Raw genomic sequence first — 16252 nt, 5'->3', positions numbered from 1 at the left:
TCTCTTTAGCAGTTTTAAAATCCATGAAAAGAGATTTATTCCCAGGCCTTGTAGATTTGTTCTCCTCTCCTTCCTGGCCCAAGGCCTTTCCTACACCATGCTCTGCCAGATCCTCAGTTAGGCCAAGAAGCCCCCTAGTCTGATCCCCACTTTGTATTTATTGGAGCAGGAGGAACTGGAGCAGCTTTGGATGTCATGCATCTGGCCTTGTTCAATCCAGGTGTCAGGTGGGACAGAGAATAACCCAGAATCCTGGGACAGACCAGGTCCCAATGAGCAATACAAGTTCTCTCAGTGAGTGCAGATGACAGCAAACTGAAGAGAGAAGGTGCAGATTTCTACATGAACTATTTCTCGGTAAAGCTGCTTACAAAGAAGGGCTTCCAGAAACTGTCCGAACCATCTCCCGCCAAACCAGGAAATACTTCCCTTCTAAATGCATGACATCATGTTGGTTTACATTGTTGGGGTTTAATTACACTGATTAATAAATATATGATACTTGGGAAAAAAATAAAATACATGAAAAGTAGAAAAGAGAAGAATTAACATATGTAATTGGGGCTCCAGAAGGGGAAGATCAAGAAAACAGGGGAGAGGCAATAATACAAGAGAGAATGGTTGGGAATTTGGGGAGAATGATGAAAACCACAAATACTGAGATTCAGAAAGACCAGAGAGTCATAAGCAGTATAAATAAGAATAAAGTAGGATCTGGGTTCATTATAGTCAAGCTGCAGAATGGCAAAGGCCAAGAGAACTTCTTGCAAAAGAATACTATTCTGTTCAAGAATGTTTCTAGAGGCTGAGTTCTGATATCAGCTGAATCTTCACAGCACTATGCATCTTAAATAAAGAGGTCACACTGTATTTGGAATGTTTGACTTACCACTGGAAGCAAAACCAGTAAAATGTAAGAATTAATCAAGCTGGGTGATGGGTCTATGGGTGTCCACAAAATTATCCTGTATACTTTCCAGATAACTGAGATATTCCATAGTTTATAAAGAGGGAAGGCAGGCAGGCAATTCCGTTGGCCTTGGGACTGAGGAAAGTAAATGTAAGCATTTGATGCACATTACATTCACCTACAACTTAACCGACACACAGAGGGCCGTGTGCTGAAACAGAGAATAAGAGTGAGGTCAGCTCTCCTCACTGGACACAGAGCAGCCACAGGGAAGCTATCTAGCAAGAGTCATTACCAGCTTCTTTTTCCCAGATTGGGTTTATCTGGACCACAGAGGGAAAGAGTATAAAACATACAGCTTTTAGAGAATCTCTCACGGTAGATATTGGTTCCCCTAACTTCTAGCACTCTTCCATTTCTAGATCACATAGCTTTTTTCAGAGGCTGGATAGAACATTCACACACACACACACACACATACACACACACACACACACACGGTATTCACTCAGTTTATTCACCAGGCGCACACATCCTCAACATAGATATCACACAAAGTGTACATGTCACAACCTCACAACACACACGTTTCCACACACGGGTGTGGGCGAACCACACACCTGCTCTTTTACCCCCTGGTCCACCTCATCAGCAGCAATGGCCGTGAGGATAATGGGGTGGCCTCAGCTTACTGGGTGCTACAGTTTGGCTCCAGATGGTTTTTTCATCTCCTCATAATTTCAGGTCCACCCAGGAAACACTGCCACACAGTGGAAACCACTGGAGTCCAGTCCTGGAGTGCTGCTCCTGAAAACATTCCTGACCATCCCAGGAAAGGGCACGGAGCAAAGCACCCGCTCCCTGGTGTGGGGTCTAGGAAGGAGCGGGAGGGCTGGGGCTTTGGAGTCGGCGCTAACAGGAGAAGCAGCTTAATCGCAGATGGTGAGCCAGCTCCCACCACCTCGCACCGCCTCTTCCTACGGGAGGGAACTATTTCCTGCAGTGGGACGGGAGGCCCACAGAACACTCCACATCTAGACTTAGGTTTTGCTCTTGGCTTTTGCTGAGGTTAACAAAGTTGTTTTCTCTCTGTCCTCCCGCCACCTCCATGCCCTTCTCTACCACCGTTGCTCTTTCTTTCAGTTTCTGGTCATAGCTGAGTTCTGAAGCAGGTCCAGGGCCCCAGCCCCCTTGGATGTCCATCTCTGGCTGTGGGATAGACCTTCTGGAAATGTAAAGAACAGCCTTAGATTTGGGTCTGCTTCAATTCCTCAAAGTGGGATGGTATTTCTGGTAAGCAGTTACCATTAGAATTTTAGAGCCCTGGGTTTTCAAATGATCCCACACAGGATTAAGAAAGATAATTTAAAGTATTTAATTCTGCCTGATTAGCTAATAAATGAGGGGATCTGCTGGTGTGGAAGTAATGTAATAGAGCTCATCCACCCCCTGGGCACGACGGATGCCCTGTGACTTCTGGACCAGCGTCTTCAGCAATTACCTTGTCTTCTTGTCCTTTCTTGACAGTCAGTGAATATTTTGTCCCCTTCACCTTTCCTGGCAGCCACAGTCAGCAGAGTTTGCACAGATATGTCCTTTTACGGATTCTACTCCTAAGGTTCAGATGGCTATTTCAGAGCCTCGCTTGGTTTTCTTTATTCTAGGTTGCCCATTTCAAAGCCATGCTGGTGATCACATGACCTCTCCCCTGTGTGTGCCTCTTCTTTACTAACGCTAATCCTATGGGCTCTGAGTTCCACCATCACAACCTCATTTAACCGCAATTACCTGCTAATAGGCCCTATTGTCAAACACAGTCAGTTTGGGGGTGACAGGCTTAAATAAATGAATTTTGGAGGGGGCACAATTCACTCCAAAGGATGGCGTTACAGGTGCTCCCTCCCTCTGCACCTCTCCTGTTAGGTCTGATTCAAGGAGGAGGTACCTGAATGCAACTATAAACTAGAGACACACACGATGGCCTGGGGTGGGGAGAGGTATGCGGTGGGGAGAGGAAGGATTAGGTCAAAATAAGAGGGGGGGGGTGCAATTGTATGAGGAATATCACCAAAATGAAAATGCATACATTGTGCAAAAATGAAAAATGATGTAAGAATTATATAAAATAAAATATTAAAAAAAAATTATGTAAACTGTCAAGCACCTAAACCCGAGACATTGCCTACGGCCCAGCCCTTATTACAATCCCTCCAGGCCACCCATTAACTTAAGACCAAGAAACGTGGCAAAAGTCAAGTCTCGATCATTCAATGTTATTGTGAGAATGAGGGTTGAAGAATTAAACTGAGATGGAAGAGCATTCAGAAAGAAACCTGAACACGAGTTAAGTTTCTCTGGAGATCTGTGGTGCATCTGAGTGACGAGCAGAAACAGCATAGCTTTGACATTTATTCTGGTATTTCTGAGGAAAACTGTCTAAAAGAACATATTTTTGAGGGAAGTTGTTTCTTTAGAAAGATTAAGGGAAAAAAAAACCTGTCAAAAGGGAGCAGTCCTCTTCCAGACTTAAGGAGGTTCAAGTGCCTTGGGTCTGGAGGTAACATATATTTCTTTGGCATTGGGAATTTGTCCATTCCAAAGTCTCACCCTATGTCCAAGGGCTACTAGGACTTTTTATTTTGGAATGCTTGATAGGTTCCTGATGAGATCAAGAGTGAACTGTGGTCAATCTCTAGCTCTTTTTTTTTTTTTTTTAATAGAGGCATGTTTTATTTATTTATTTTATTTGTTTGTTTGTTTGTTTTGTTTTTACATGCACTGGGTACAGTCAGAAGCGCGGGAGGGTGAGAGAATTCACCAGAGCCAGAGTGGGGAGCAGAGCAGGCAGAGGGACTGAAGTACACTGCTGAGGGGAGCAGTGGGCGGCAGGAGAGGTCTGCGCGCCATGTGGGACCCTCCTCTGGTGGCCGGGGAGCAGCCGGGGATCGAGCCGGCGCCGCAGAGGCCGCGGGCAGCTTCGCAACCCAGTGCTCAACCGCTGCGCCACCGGGGAGGCCCAATCTCTAGCTCTTTTGTGAGGATAATGCCAAGCACAACTGAGAAATGATACCGCCATCTTATTTACTAGATGTGGCTCCAAATAGTTTTTTTTGTTATGTCCCAAAGTCATATTTACTCCAAACTTGAAAGTAATACATGAAAAAGAGAAGATTATGGAAAAACTCAAACAATTCAGCAGGACAGGGAGCAGAATGCAGAGGTCTCTCCTATTCCCCTTCCCAGTGGTAATGATCAAAAAAGAGTGGGGTGGTTTTTCCCTGGATTTTAAATATTCTTTTACTTAGAGATAGCTGGAATTATTTTGAAAATAAATGGCACCATATTATAATTTGACTCTACTACTGAAGATTATGTAGATCGAGCCGATCAGTTACTTTTCTGCATGATAGACTCTTAAAAGGAGATTTGCTGGGTCAACAAGAAAGCATGTTTTAAAAATTGGTACTCGTAACTTGCTCTTTGAAAGCATTGTACGAGTTTATGTTCCCACCAGAATATAGGAACGTGTGTTTCCTGATTGATTTGGACTTTGGTGTTATCAATCTTCATTGTTTACTACCCTGATGGACAATAAAGGGATCTTGCTATTATTTTGATCTGTACTGTCCTGTTTTCTCATGAGGGTGAACATGGTCTCATTTCATATCTCTTCTTCAGTGAACTATCTATTTACATTATTCTAGAGCAACGTTTGATCTTTTTTTGGGTTGTAGAGGCTTCCCATGATTACACATATTAATCCTCTGCTGTTGCAAATTTTCAAGTTTGCTGTTAACAGGCATTAGGAAGTGTAAGAATGTGCAGAGAAAATCTGGAAGGATTTACAGTAAAAGTGGTGACATCTGAGTGGCAGTATCATGGGTATTTGACTTCCTTCTTTCCAGTCTTCCCATGTTGCCTGCTTTTTATCTCTTGAGCACTAGATATGTATTAATTTCATGACTGGAAAGAAAATAAACCAACAGAGTGATGAATGAGGTGCGGGTGATCAAGGTGCTAACTATGGGTAGAGAGGAAGAGGAGTAAAGAATGGGCAAGATGAATCCTTCATGCCCTTAGCTTTTGATGACTTCTCTCAGCTTATAGAGCCTAAATCATAAGGATTTATCATGGAGTGATTCTTGAGAAGACAGATTTAACCTGAGCCCTTGAAATCAGAGTGTCAGTATATATTCTAAGACTTAACCATTCACATGTAGAAAAGCAATTTATATATCAACAATTTCATGCAAGGGATAATCAATGTTCCAATATATTCTCTCACATCACAATAATAAATCCTAGAGGATTGCTCTGCTTATCTGTGTGTAACTGGCTCTGTAGCGATTGTTGAGTGCCATCTGAAGAGAGAAGGCAAAGCCCCTAACCTTTGGATTGGAAGGAAGAGTAAGGACGTGAGCATCTTGTCATTTTGAGGCTGAAATTCAGAAAACAGAGAGAGATAGGAAAAGAGACACATCTGTCACGTCTTCCAAACTGAGCCGAGGACATCTGCAGCTACTGCCAACATCTCACTCTAGTACAACGGGAAAAGCGGATGTAAAAATAGAAGTGATATATCCAACTATTAACACGGAGGCAAGACTGAATATAGCAGTCAGCGGGAGCACTGACGTAGCAGGGAGAAGGCTCCACGCAGGGCAGGCTGCTGTCTCCAGGGGACACTGTGCCAACACACTGAAGACTTTCCCACCGCCCATGCCATCCTGATTCCTTTTGTTTTTTAAAGATTTATTTATCTATGCATACAAGACCTGGGGTGCAGGTCAGAGATGCAGGGAGGGGGATGGACTGACTAAAATACACTGCTGAGGGGAGCAGCGGGCGAGACAGGAGAGGTCTGCTGTGCCATGTGGGTCATTTCCCTGGCCGGGGATCGAACTCAGGCCGCAGTGACTGGCGATAGCTTGATAGTGCTGAGACTTTAACCCCTGCGCCACCAGAAAGGCCCCCATCCTGATTTCTTTACTTAATTTCCCCAGCTTTATTGATTTATGACTGACAAATGAGAACGGAATATATATTGGGTGATTTTGAAAAAGGTGTGCAATGTAAAGGCTTAGGAAGAGAAAAGCGAGGAGGCTACAAAACTGACTGAGAGCAAGAAATACCCTCCTGACAGCAAAGTGAATGAGCCTGTTTGTTCAGAAGAAAATGCCCTCCACCCCGCCCTGGGAACCCCTAACCCCCCACTTGTGAATTGTCTTCTCTGAGGCTTATGAAAGGCTGAACGGTTGTGTACAGAACAGGCAAGCACTTTAACAATGAGAATGCTGGAAGAGAGGACAAAGATAGTATAAAAAAAAAAAAAAAAGGAGATGCTACACCCAGAAAATAACTACCCTTGGTTCCTCTGTCACCTCCACTCCACTGGGGAGGACACTGACAGTCCATTCAGTAGAGCAATTCCTAGAAGGTTCCTTATCACAAGCGTGTCCAGTCATTAGTGGAGGACCTAGATGGGTCTTATTTTTGTTGGCCCTTTGTTTTCTAAACTGAAATACAATTCACATCCATGAACCGCGCCCTTTACAAGTACACGATTCAGTAGCTTTTAGTTAGCTGCGAGGTTGTGCAACTGCCACCGCTATCTAATTCCAGGCCATTGTCATCACCCCAAAGAGGAACCCTCCCTCCCGCTTCTCCCGTTTCCCCAGCCACCCGCAACTGTCAATCTACCTTTTGCTTCCATAGATCTACTTGTTTTGGATATTTTTCTGTAAACGGACGCATACGATATGCAACCTTTGGTGTCTGGCTTCTTTCACTAAGTATATTCTTTTCAAGATTCATCTATGTTGTGTTGTAATTTCGGTATTTCATTCCTTTACAAAAATAATTTATTTTTTAACTGTTTAAAAATGTATAATTCAGGGCCTCCCCGGTGGCGCAGCGGTTGAGCGCTGGGTTGCGAAGCTGCCCGCGGCCTCTGCGGCGCCGGTTCGATCCCCGGCTGCTCCCCGGCCACTGGAGGAGGGTCCCACATGGCGTGCAGACCTCTCCTGCCGCCCGCTGCTCCCCTCAGCAGTGTACTTCGGTCCTTCTGCCTGCTCTGCTCCCCGCTCTGGCTCTGGTGAATTCTCTCACCCTCCCGCGCTTCTGACTGTACCCAGTGCATGTATAAACAAAAACAAACAAACAAACCAGCAAACAAATAAATAAAAGCATGCCTCTATAAAAAAAAAAAAAAAAAAAAAAAAAATGTATAATTCAGCGGGGCAAGATGGCCACACAGGAGTGGACAGGAGGGGTGACACCAAGCACTCTAGGCCTGGGCGCCACCGCTGGGGCTTTGTGGGTTTGTTTTGAGGCTCTGCCAGGCAGAGGCTCCCGTGTGGAGGAGAAGCTGTCAGTGAGCACCTCAAATTTTCCATGTTGTCTGGCAGAAGAATGTGCTCCAAAATTATGTGGTTCTACAGGGTATGTGGAGAAAATCACAGGCAGCTCAGCTCATCTAAGAGGAATGAGTTCAAAAGCTGCCGCTCAGCTCTGGAAATTTGAAGAGCTATGGTGGGTGCTGCCTTATCATTCCTCAGGGACAGCTGTATAGAAAGGTTCCAGAAAGGTCTATAAGCAAACCAAATCCACAGAGCCACCTTCTACCCCTTTACATGGGTCTCAGGACCCTACCCCAGATAAAGGGGAATGGACTGACTTGCACTCCTGGTTCTCTGGGGCCTTGTGGCGATACTCCCTTTCCCCCATCTTCCTCGTCTAGACCACTGATGAGCAGAATAGCAAGAAAGAAAGAGATGTGTACAATTCAGCAGCACTTAGTGCACTCACAACACAGCAATCATCAGCTCTGCCCAGTTCTACAACATTTCTATTACTCCCAAGTAGTGCCCCTACCTGTATACAATTTCTTCCCTTCCTCCCTCCCCCTGGGTTCTGTCTATGATTTCTCTGCTCTGGATAGTTGTTACCAATGGAGTCATGAAACATGTGACCTTTTGTATCTGGTGCTCTCTCACCTAGCATGATGTTGTGCAGTCATCCATGCGATAACGTATTCCTTTTTATGACTGTATACTATTCTACTGTATGTATAAGGCATGATTTGTTTAGCCAATTGTCTGTTGATGAAAATTTGGGCCATTTCCAAATTTGTGTCGTTAGGAATAATGCTGCTATGAGCATTTGTATATAAATGTTTTCCTGTGGACATATGTTTTCTTTTCTCTGGATCTACACCTAGAAGTAGAATTGTGGGGTCATACTGTAAACTAAATTTAACTTTTCCAAGCACCTCCAGATTATTTTCCAAAATAGCCACACCATCCTAGACTCTCAACCGCAATTATGAGAGTCCATTTTTTCCACATTCAACACTTGCTATTTTTGCTTTTTTTATTATAGCCATCCCAGTGGATATGAAGTGGTAGCTCATTGTGTTTTGCCATAAAAAAAAAAAAAGCCACCCATATACACAGTTAAAAAAGAAAAGGCTAAAAGTGTAAATCCCTCATTCCTCTCCACTCCCATTTCCACAAGGCAAATACTTTAAATTCTTTCAGTGGTTTCTTCTGGTATTTATCTTCTATTCCTGGTAATATGCTTACACTGCTATTTAAAAGTCAGTTTTAGATATTATCTCTTGACTTCCAACTATGAAAGATGAGCATTTAGTTCTGTTATCTCCCCCACAGGTGCACATGAACACACACTTTCATCTTCACAATATATTATAGTCTCCTATATTATAGTCTCCGTTTTGGTTAAGTCGACCCTTGGCACTTAACACTGTTATGACTAGGCCTTCCTGGCCATGTGCTGCACAGAGACTGTGTTGACTTAATCATACTTTCCTCCCTTAGACTCCACATGACCTAGAGGCAAACACTTGCCTGATTTTTTCATTTCCTCAGCGTTTTACACATGAATTACTAATTCACTCTCAAATTCAGCAAGAAAATGAAAATTCTCTGGGCATATTCAAACACATTGGATTCCATTACTTCTTTCTATTTCCTTGTGATGATTTTTTTTTCTTTGCTCCTGGGAGACATTCTTCCCAGTTTTAGTCTATGAAGGATGAAATTCAAAACTAGTAAGAAACCTCTCCAGTTCAGGTTACTGTCTTTGGCAAAGTGGGGGAAAAAAAAGATGTTTCAGAAATGACTAAATAATATGTAGGGAAGAACATCACTCAGATAAAGCACATTTTGAAGGTCAAGGAGGATGTAATGTCATGTCATAAAAGCATTCCTTGCACAAAGCATATCTGTATCTAAAACATCATCAAATCCCCTCAGGATAGATGTCCAACATTTTAGAGGCATGTTTTTATTTATTTATTTATTTATTTGTTTGTTTGCTTTGTTCATACATGCACTGGGCACAGTCAGAAGCGCGGGAGGGTGAGAGAATTCACCAGAGCCAGAGCGGGGAGCAGAGCAGGCAGAAGGACCAAAGCACACTGCTGAGGGGAGCAGCAGGCGCTGCAGGAGAGGTCTGCGCACCATGTGGGACCCTCCCCTGGTGGCCGGGGAGCAGCCGGGGATCGAACCGGCGCCGCAGAGGCCGCGGGCAGCTTCGCAACCCAGCGCTCAACCGCTGCGCCACCAGGGAGGCCCTAGATGTCCAACATTTTAAAGTCTTTTCTAAGAAGAAAAACCAAAACTTTTTATAAATAATTAATTATATACAGTTACTTATAAAGAAAGGCCATAAACTTCTTTATTCTTCTTCAACTCTAGTTTCTGATGATTATTTACCTTTTTTGGTCAGCAATTCCATAAATGAAAATGTTCATTTTCTTAGTTTTCTAGGAACCCCTGGTCTTTTCTCTAACTTGTTTTCTTTGCATCTCTGAATGATAGGCAGAACTTGTCCATCTAACCCGCCTATCCTTAACAAGCACAGGTGTCTGCGTGGGGACAGAGCTAGTTTTGAACCTCTAGTTCTGCTACTTCCTGGCAATGTGATCCTGATAAGTTTCTCCATCTGTAAAGTGAGGATAGTAGCAGTAGTACTAACTCATGCTGTTAAGATTAAGTGAGGTGGATGCAAAGGAGGTAAGAGTCAGCATTAATAAGTGTTAGCCGTTACAATGTACTGGCTAAAAGAAAGTGCTCACTCACCAGTGCTCCTTGCTATTTCGTTCCACAACACAGACTAGTAATATTTGTTCACTTATTTGCAGTTTGTTTTCTATCTAGAATCTAAATCCCACAAGGGCAGAGACTTTGTCTTGTTCATCACTAGAGCCCCAGCACCTCATATTAGGTATTGAATAAATGAATGAATACAGGCAGTACAGGTGTAATTCTACTGCTGTTCTGATTTATGCATGAGGCTCAGAAAGGATAAGTAACTTGCAAAAGTCCTGTAGTGAGCTAGAGAGGGATTCAGATAGAGTTCTACAGGTGGAGATTCTTTTCTACCATATAATCCCCCAAGGACTTTACCTCACAACCCCCAAATTCAGGTTTGTTATCTTAGTTACTAAGTGGTGATTTTCAAGGATCAAAAATGAGTCTGAAATTAAAAAACCTACCGTGGTATCCACAGCCTTGACTTTCTCTGTGGGAATGTGCTTTGGGACAGGGTCTGTCTGTGACAGCATCACACATCCTTCGCCACCTAAGGTGACAATGACGACCCGGCAGCCCCTTTGCAGGAGGGTCAGTGCGGCCTTGCCAGCATCTGTGGGGCTGCTGACCGGCAGGCCGGTGAGAATCTCAGCCTGCAGTGCACGAAAGAGAAAGAAACGGCAGTGAGAAAAGCAACATGGGTCCACTTCCATATTACATTTATTTTTCTAGAAAATGTCTCCCTTCTTTTGCATAACCACCAATACAATGGGGAACTTTTTCGCTTTTAATGGTGCCCATTTCTTATGGGAGGCAACCATCCTACCACCTCTGCTGGCTTCCAGGGCCCAGCACGGCAGGCTGAGGGCGCTGAGACTCGCTCCCATGGTGATGTGTGGAAGTACATGTCTTGTGTTTGGACTTGTGTCTCCTCATGGTCTCTTTTTATGTCTCAGTGGCTTGTGTGTGTGGGTGGAGCAGAGGAAAGTATCCTAAGGCATGCATTTACATTACTGCATGATGAAGTCACCCATAAGAATGTTCAACTTTGAAAGTTTTCCTTTTTTCCATTGTTTTCAAGATCAATTTTCTTAAATACCATAGTTTGTTCCATTTGTTCATCTACATTTTTCGATAAAGCATTTATTTGGTGCTAGGTACAGTAGGGCAGTTGGTATTTTCCAGAGATAAATACGTTGCAATCCAATCTTCCTCTGACAGCTGGGGAACCAAGGTGGACTTCCTGCCTCAATCAACAGAAGAGATCCGAATAGATGCCATGTGACTTCCAAAAGTAAGTCATAAAAACCAAAGCCAACGTCTGCCTGGCTCTTTCTCTCTCTTTCCCCTGGGTTTTGGAAACCAACTTCCAGATTGTGAGAATGTCTAGGTCACAGAAGACGCCATATTTGCTGTTTCTGTTTCAAGTTTTCTGATCTACAGCCAGCATGAGCTAGCAAGCCTGGGAGCAAAGGAGGCTTCTGATGACTCCAGCCCATGGCCTTTGAGTTTTCTAGGACCTAGAAGTGGAGGAGAAGCAAGCCATAGTGTCTTGTCCCAAGTCCTGATGCACAGGAACAGTGAGAGAAAATACATATTGTTGGTGGTGCCACGACGTTTTCCCCTGGCACACTGAGGAGACAGTAGTAAGAGAGAAGTCCCTGTCCTCATAGGACTTATCATTGTAAGAAGACAGACGGAGTGAATAATTTGAGCTGCAATGAATGTTTAAAGACCAGAGAGATGCTCTGTAGGTATTTAGTAGGCAAACCTAAGCCGGTTTGGCAGTTGAAGGTAATCTAACCTCTTATTGTGAAATGGTCACTACCTCCCACAATTCCCTCTTCTTAGAACAATGCCTGGCCATGTTGATTGCTCAAAAATATTGCATAACCTATTGTGGTTTTTAAAAATTAGTTTCATTGTAGTAGTCTTGTTTCCTCCATGTTCTGGGAGATGAAATTAACAAAGAGGCATGTTAGGTAATCCTAAAAAACTTTATTCACCCTTCGAACCCAATGGAAGATGACTATTAGAGCTCATTAATTACTTCTCTCTTTGTTCTCTATCTACTGTGCCCTCCAGTATTTGGGGAGAGCTCCATTCTAACACTGTCTGGCCAATAAAATGGAGAACTATTGAAATCTTCCTAAAATGCTCCAGAATGAGTGGGACAATATGAATACATTGATATTTCATGCACATATACACTTTATGACTACTGGAAGGACTGAGGGGGTGCTCCCCTAATGTAGTAGGCCCCCAGTTCTTTCCCAAGTTATCGATGAGGATTCTATGCTTGTCTGCCAATGCAACCAGAGGGTCTTCATAATAGACTATAGTAAATGCTCCAAGGGTTGTATATTCATTAGGGTTGCTAGATAAAATATAGGATGCCCAGTTAAATTTTATAATTTTACAGTACATTTTATAGTATAACTATATTTAGGACTTACCATAAATTCCAATTTAACTGGGCACCCCGTATTTTTATTTGCTAAATCTGACGATCCTAATACAAATTAGTCAATATTCTTTGGACTAATTATGAAAGAAAACAAAACACCAATAGCGTGAGGGCAGGGAGGAGACTAAAATTAGCTGAGGTTTGATAAATGCTAGATTATGGGGATGACTCAGGAAATCCTCTTCTTTTTTGGGGCTCACTAATTTCCTTTTTACACACACCAGTCAACTGAAAAATCTGTTTTCACTGTGCCAGAAAATTTGCATGCAATCAAATCGATGTGGTTAGTCCTCTGTTTTAGCTTTATCCACTGCATGAACACCTTTTGGTTTCTCACAGAATGAGCAAAACCTTTCATCCTTACCTCACTTTCATTGCAGCAAAAGACATCCGAGAGGGTATAAAACCGGGGGTCCAGGTCAGCTATGGCAGGAGCTGGATTGAACAATGTTTTCACTGCGAAGGAAAAGGGCTGACATGGTGCATTTACAGACATTCAGTAAGAGAAACCCCCATGTACAACTATTTTCCCCATTAGGTTAAAAAACAATGTATTTACAGATGTAGGAAAATCTGAAATTTCAATCTCCAGGATACTTCAGTACACAATCCTTTTTATTGCCATTTGCTCCACTTTTTACTTTGAAACATTCAACTTCAAGGGCAAGCATCAATATTTATAGCCAAAGTGATTACAAAGTTATGGCAAAGTGTAACAAGAACATTAAAGAAAAAGATTGAAATGTGGCATGAAGGGACCTGTATGAATGTGAACAGGCTGGTGAACAGGCTGTTTTTATGGGTTAGTTTAAGTGCTTGGTTGTAAGACTAGTTCATAAATCCATTTTCCAGGAAAGAAAAGAGATGACAGAAAAAAAACACTGAGGAGCTCAAAATTTTCCTGGTAAGAACAGTAAGTAGGAAATCTGTATACAGAACGTATATTTTGAACACTTAATGTATGTCTTTCAAATATATCACCGTTAACTAATGTAGCTGTACACAGTAACACGAAAGCTTGCATTCTTGGCTTCTATAAGCAGTCTGGAAACATAACAGACTTGAAAAAGGAGGAGAGGGTCAATCAGAGGCTATGAGCTAGCTCAGTCTAGAAGATACCAGTGGAGATGGCTGGGGATGGCAGAAGCAGGGAAAAAGAGACTGTCACTGCCACTGTAGGGTCAGAGTGCATTTTACCAGGGAGGGAAATGAGCCTTAGAAAGATAAGGTCACAGCCTGAGGTCATGCACGGAGACTTGGGTAACTTGGGCCCCTGTCTGGGGTCCTGGTCTTCTGGCTTTAAGACCAGGGTTTGGCCATCTGTAAAATAGTTGCCTCTCTCTTTCCATAGCAACACACGCCCTGTCCCCCAGTCCTAACTGTTTTATAACAGCCTTCACTGTGGAACTTTGTCAATATTTTTGAAAGTCTTTAGAAATTATATTCATAGGAAGCTCCTCCTCTGTCAAAACACTTATCCACTAGAGAACTCAAGCAGACTGGCTGGTCATCTTTTCCTTTTCCCAGGTCCACTGATGCAACATTTTGAGCAGCCCTGATTTACCACCAACCCATAAGTAAAAGCCTCTCGCTTCAGTTCTCAGAGGTTCTCCCAGAGGGGTGTTCACAAACTTGGCTGCACAGCGAGCTTATTAAAATGCAACATTTCTGGGTTCCACCTCAAACCACTGAATCAGAATCTGATGGGGGTAAGAGTGTGCACAGGGGAATTCTCCAAGTGGCTCTTCTGCAGACAGCTTGGCACCAAGCCATTTCACATTCTTGGGGTGATGCTTATCAGCATGTGGCTACTGGAAACTGTCCACTGCTTGTGCCTGGTGAGGCTAGTTAGTCCACTTCCACACCTTCCTAGGTCTTGCTTAACATTTTGGTTCAGTGAGTAGATCCTGGCCAGTGGTTTATAGGCTAACACTATTCTGACATTTTCATTATTCTAGTACCCAGAATGTCCACCCACAGAAATTCAATAGTATATTTTTGGCTGCTTATATTTTTGTACAGGGTAATTGTGCAGCTTAAATTAGAAAACGGATGTAAAAGCCCTGTGTAAACTGTAAAGTGTTGTACAAATGTAAAGGATTATTACTATTATTATACTGTCCTTTATACCCTGTCCGACACCCCCGCCTGTCCACCCATCTCTTCTGCCTTCTGTTGGAGTTGGTAGCCTGGCAACAGTCTCTCACGGGATTTCTGATTTGGGCAAGGTCTTTGAGATGTCCATGATACACAAAGGTCTTCACTGCCCAGCATTCTCACATGCCCGGGTACTCTACAGGTTTTAGATGATATTGCCCCCTGATTTTCCTCAAGCGTTAAAATGAAAGACTGAAACTCCATTCTTTGCCTGGTATAATCCCCAAATCTGCCCTCTCCAGCACCTGTGCCCAGGTTGGAGCAAGGCATGGTGTGGATCAATTGGGTGGAGTCACTCTCATGAAAGTTCCATTTTATCTCAAAAGATCCCTGATCCAGCAAGTCCGTTGTTAAACCTACCCTGCTGAGACACACAAGCACACAAAGCTGACATGCGGTGGTGTTTGCCCAGCTCTGTTGGTGACAGGGACAACCCTCCCTCCCCCAAGCAAGCATTGGAGAAGACTGGTTAAAAAGAATACATCCAACCACGCACTCTGCAGCTCTTAGAAAGAATGAAGCAGATCTCTGCTTTGCCACAGAAATATTTCTATAATTTATTTGTATAGTTCAGTTCCCCTCTTTAAAAAAAAACAAATAACAATATGTGTGTTTATATTTATATATTTACACATGTTCATAGAGGAGAAAAAGGTCAGAGAGGTTACTTACTAACCTGGTAAGTGATTAGGTACAAAGGCTGATGGTAAATAAATCTGACCATAGATTCACTGCTGTACACCATACAAATAGATCATTCTTTAAACAGACACCAAAAACCAAGTACATAGTTAATGAAGTGATATCATATCTGGGTTTTGTGTCAAAGTAGTCCAAGGTTGCAGTGTGGGGTGGGGAATAATGAGTTGGGGTAGAAGACTGGCGATGGCCACGGATGAAGTGAAACACAAGGGTCGGTATGGGTTTACCATGCTATTCTCTGTGGCCATATATAGTTGAAATTTTTCACAATAAAAACACATTTTAAAGACAATTACATTGAATCTTAAGCAACTATTGCTTTTACCATAAATCAATCAAATCTTACTTGCTAGTATTTTACTGAGGGAAAGCATTGCTCCCAATAGTAACTGGACATAGAGGCTTAGAGTCTAATAGTAAATACATTTAGGGGAAAAGTGCAAATGTCATAAAGACTCACTTTGGCTTGTGCTACCAAAAATAAGCATAAATACTTTTAACATGATGGAAAAAAATGTGACGAATTAGCAGATGTGGTTAATCAAAGAGCGCGAATGTGTAACAGACAAGGTGGAAAAAAATGATGTCATCCTGGAACCATGTAGAACCAGACAACAGCATGTAGTGGTGTAGCTCGGAGCGGCAGAGGTAGCTGAGAGTGCCCACTGGTATCTATTATTCATTACGACGTCAGGTGGACTAAAATCCTACAATCTTAACAGCATGTCACTGGCGGGCAGAAAAATGTCAACCAGGAACTGGTGAGGCCCAGGGAGGCAGATACCTAGGCACTTAAGACAAGAAAATGAAGTGGACTCTTTTAATGATGTGACTGTGGAAGGCAGGGTGCACAGCAAAGGAGACCCTAATAGCTAGCTCACAGAAACCATTGAAGCAAAAATCACCCCAAGCACAGAAACCGTGGGAAGGTTGGGAATACCCAAACACTTGCTTGGTGTT

At 43.0% G+C, this 16252-nt stretch overlaps 1 protein-coding gene across 2 annotated transcripts in view; it reads right to left on the bottom strand.

Moving 5' to 3' along the window:
- The window catches only part of RBKS (ribokinase), a 69508-nt gene that overhangs the window by 22433 nt on the left and 30823 nt on the right, over window positions 1-16252 (bottom strand). For both annotated transcript variants that reach the window (XM_037528305.2, XM_037528304.2), the window contains exons 6-7: window positions 12798-12889; window positions 10431-10619 (exon numbers count right to left, since the gene is read on the bottom strand). In XM_037528305.2, the coding sequence (XP_037384202.1) occupies window positions 10431-10619; window positions 12798-12889 (281 nt within the window). The remainder of the gene's footprint in view (window positions 1-10430; window positions 10620-12797; window positions 12890-16252) is intronic.

This window comes from Talpa occidentalis, unplaced genomic scaffold (assembly GCF_014898055.3).
Source record: "Talpa occidentalis isolate TD23 unplaced genomic scaffold, MPIMG_talOcc4v2.1 talOcc4.5, whole genome shotgun sequence".
Taxonomy (NCBI): Eukaryota; Metazoa; Chordata; class Mammalia; order Eulipotyphla; family Talpidae; genus Talpa; species Talpa occidentalis.
Note: the sequence above shows the minus strand (reverse complement) of the source record. Positions and strands in the feature narration are given on the sequence as shown.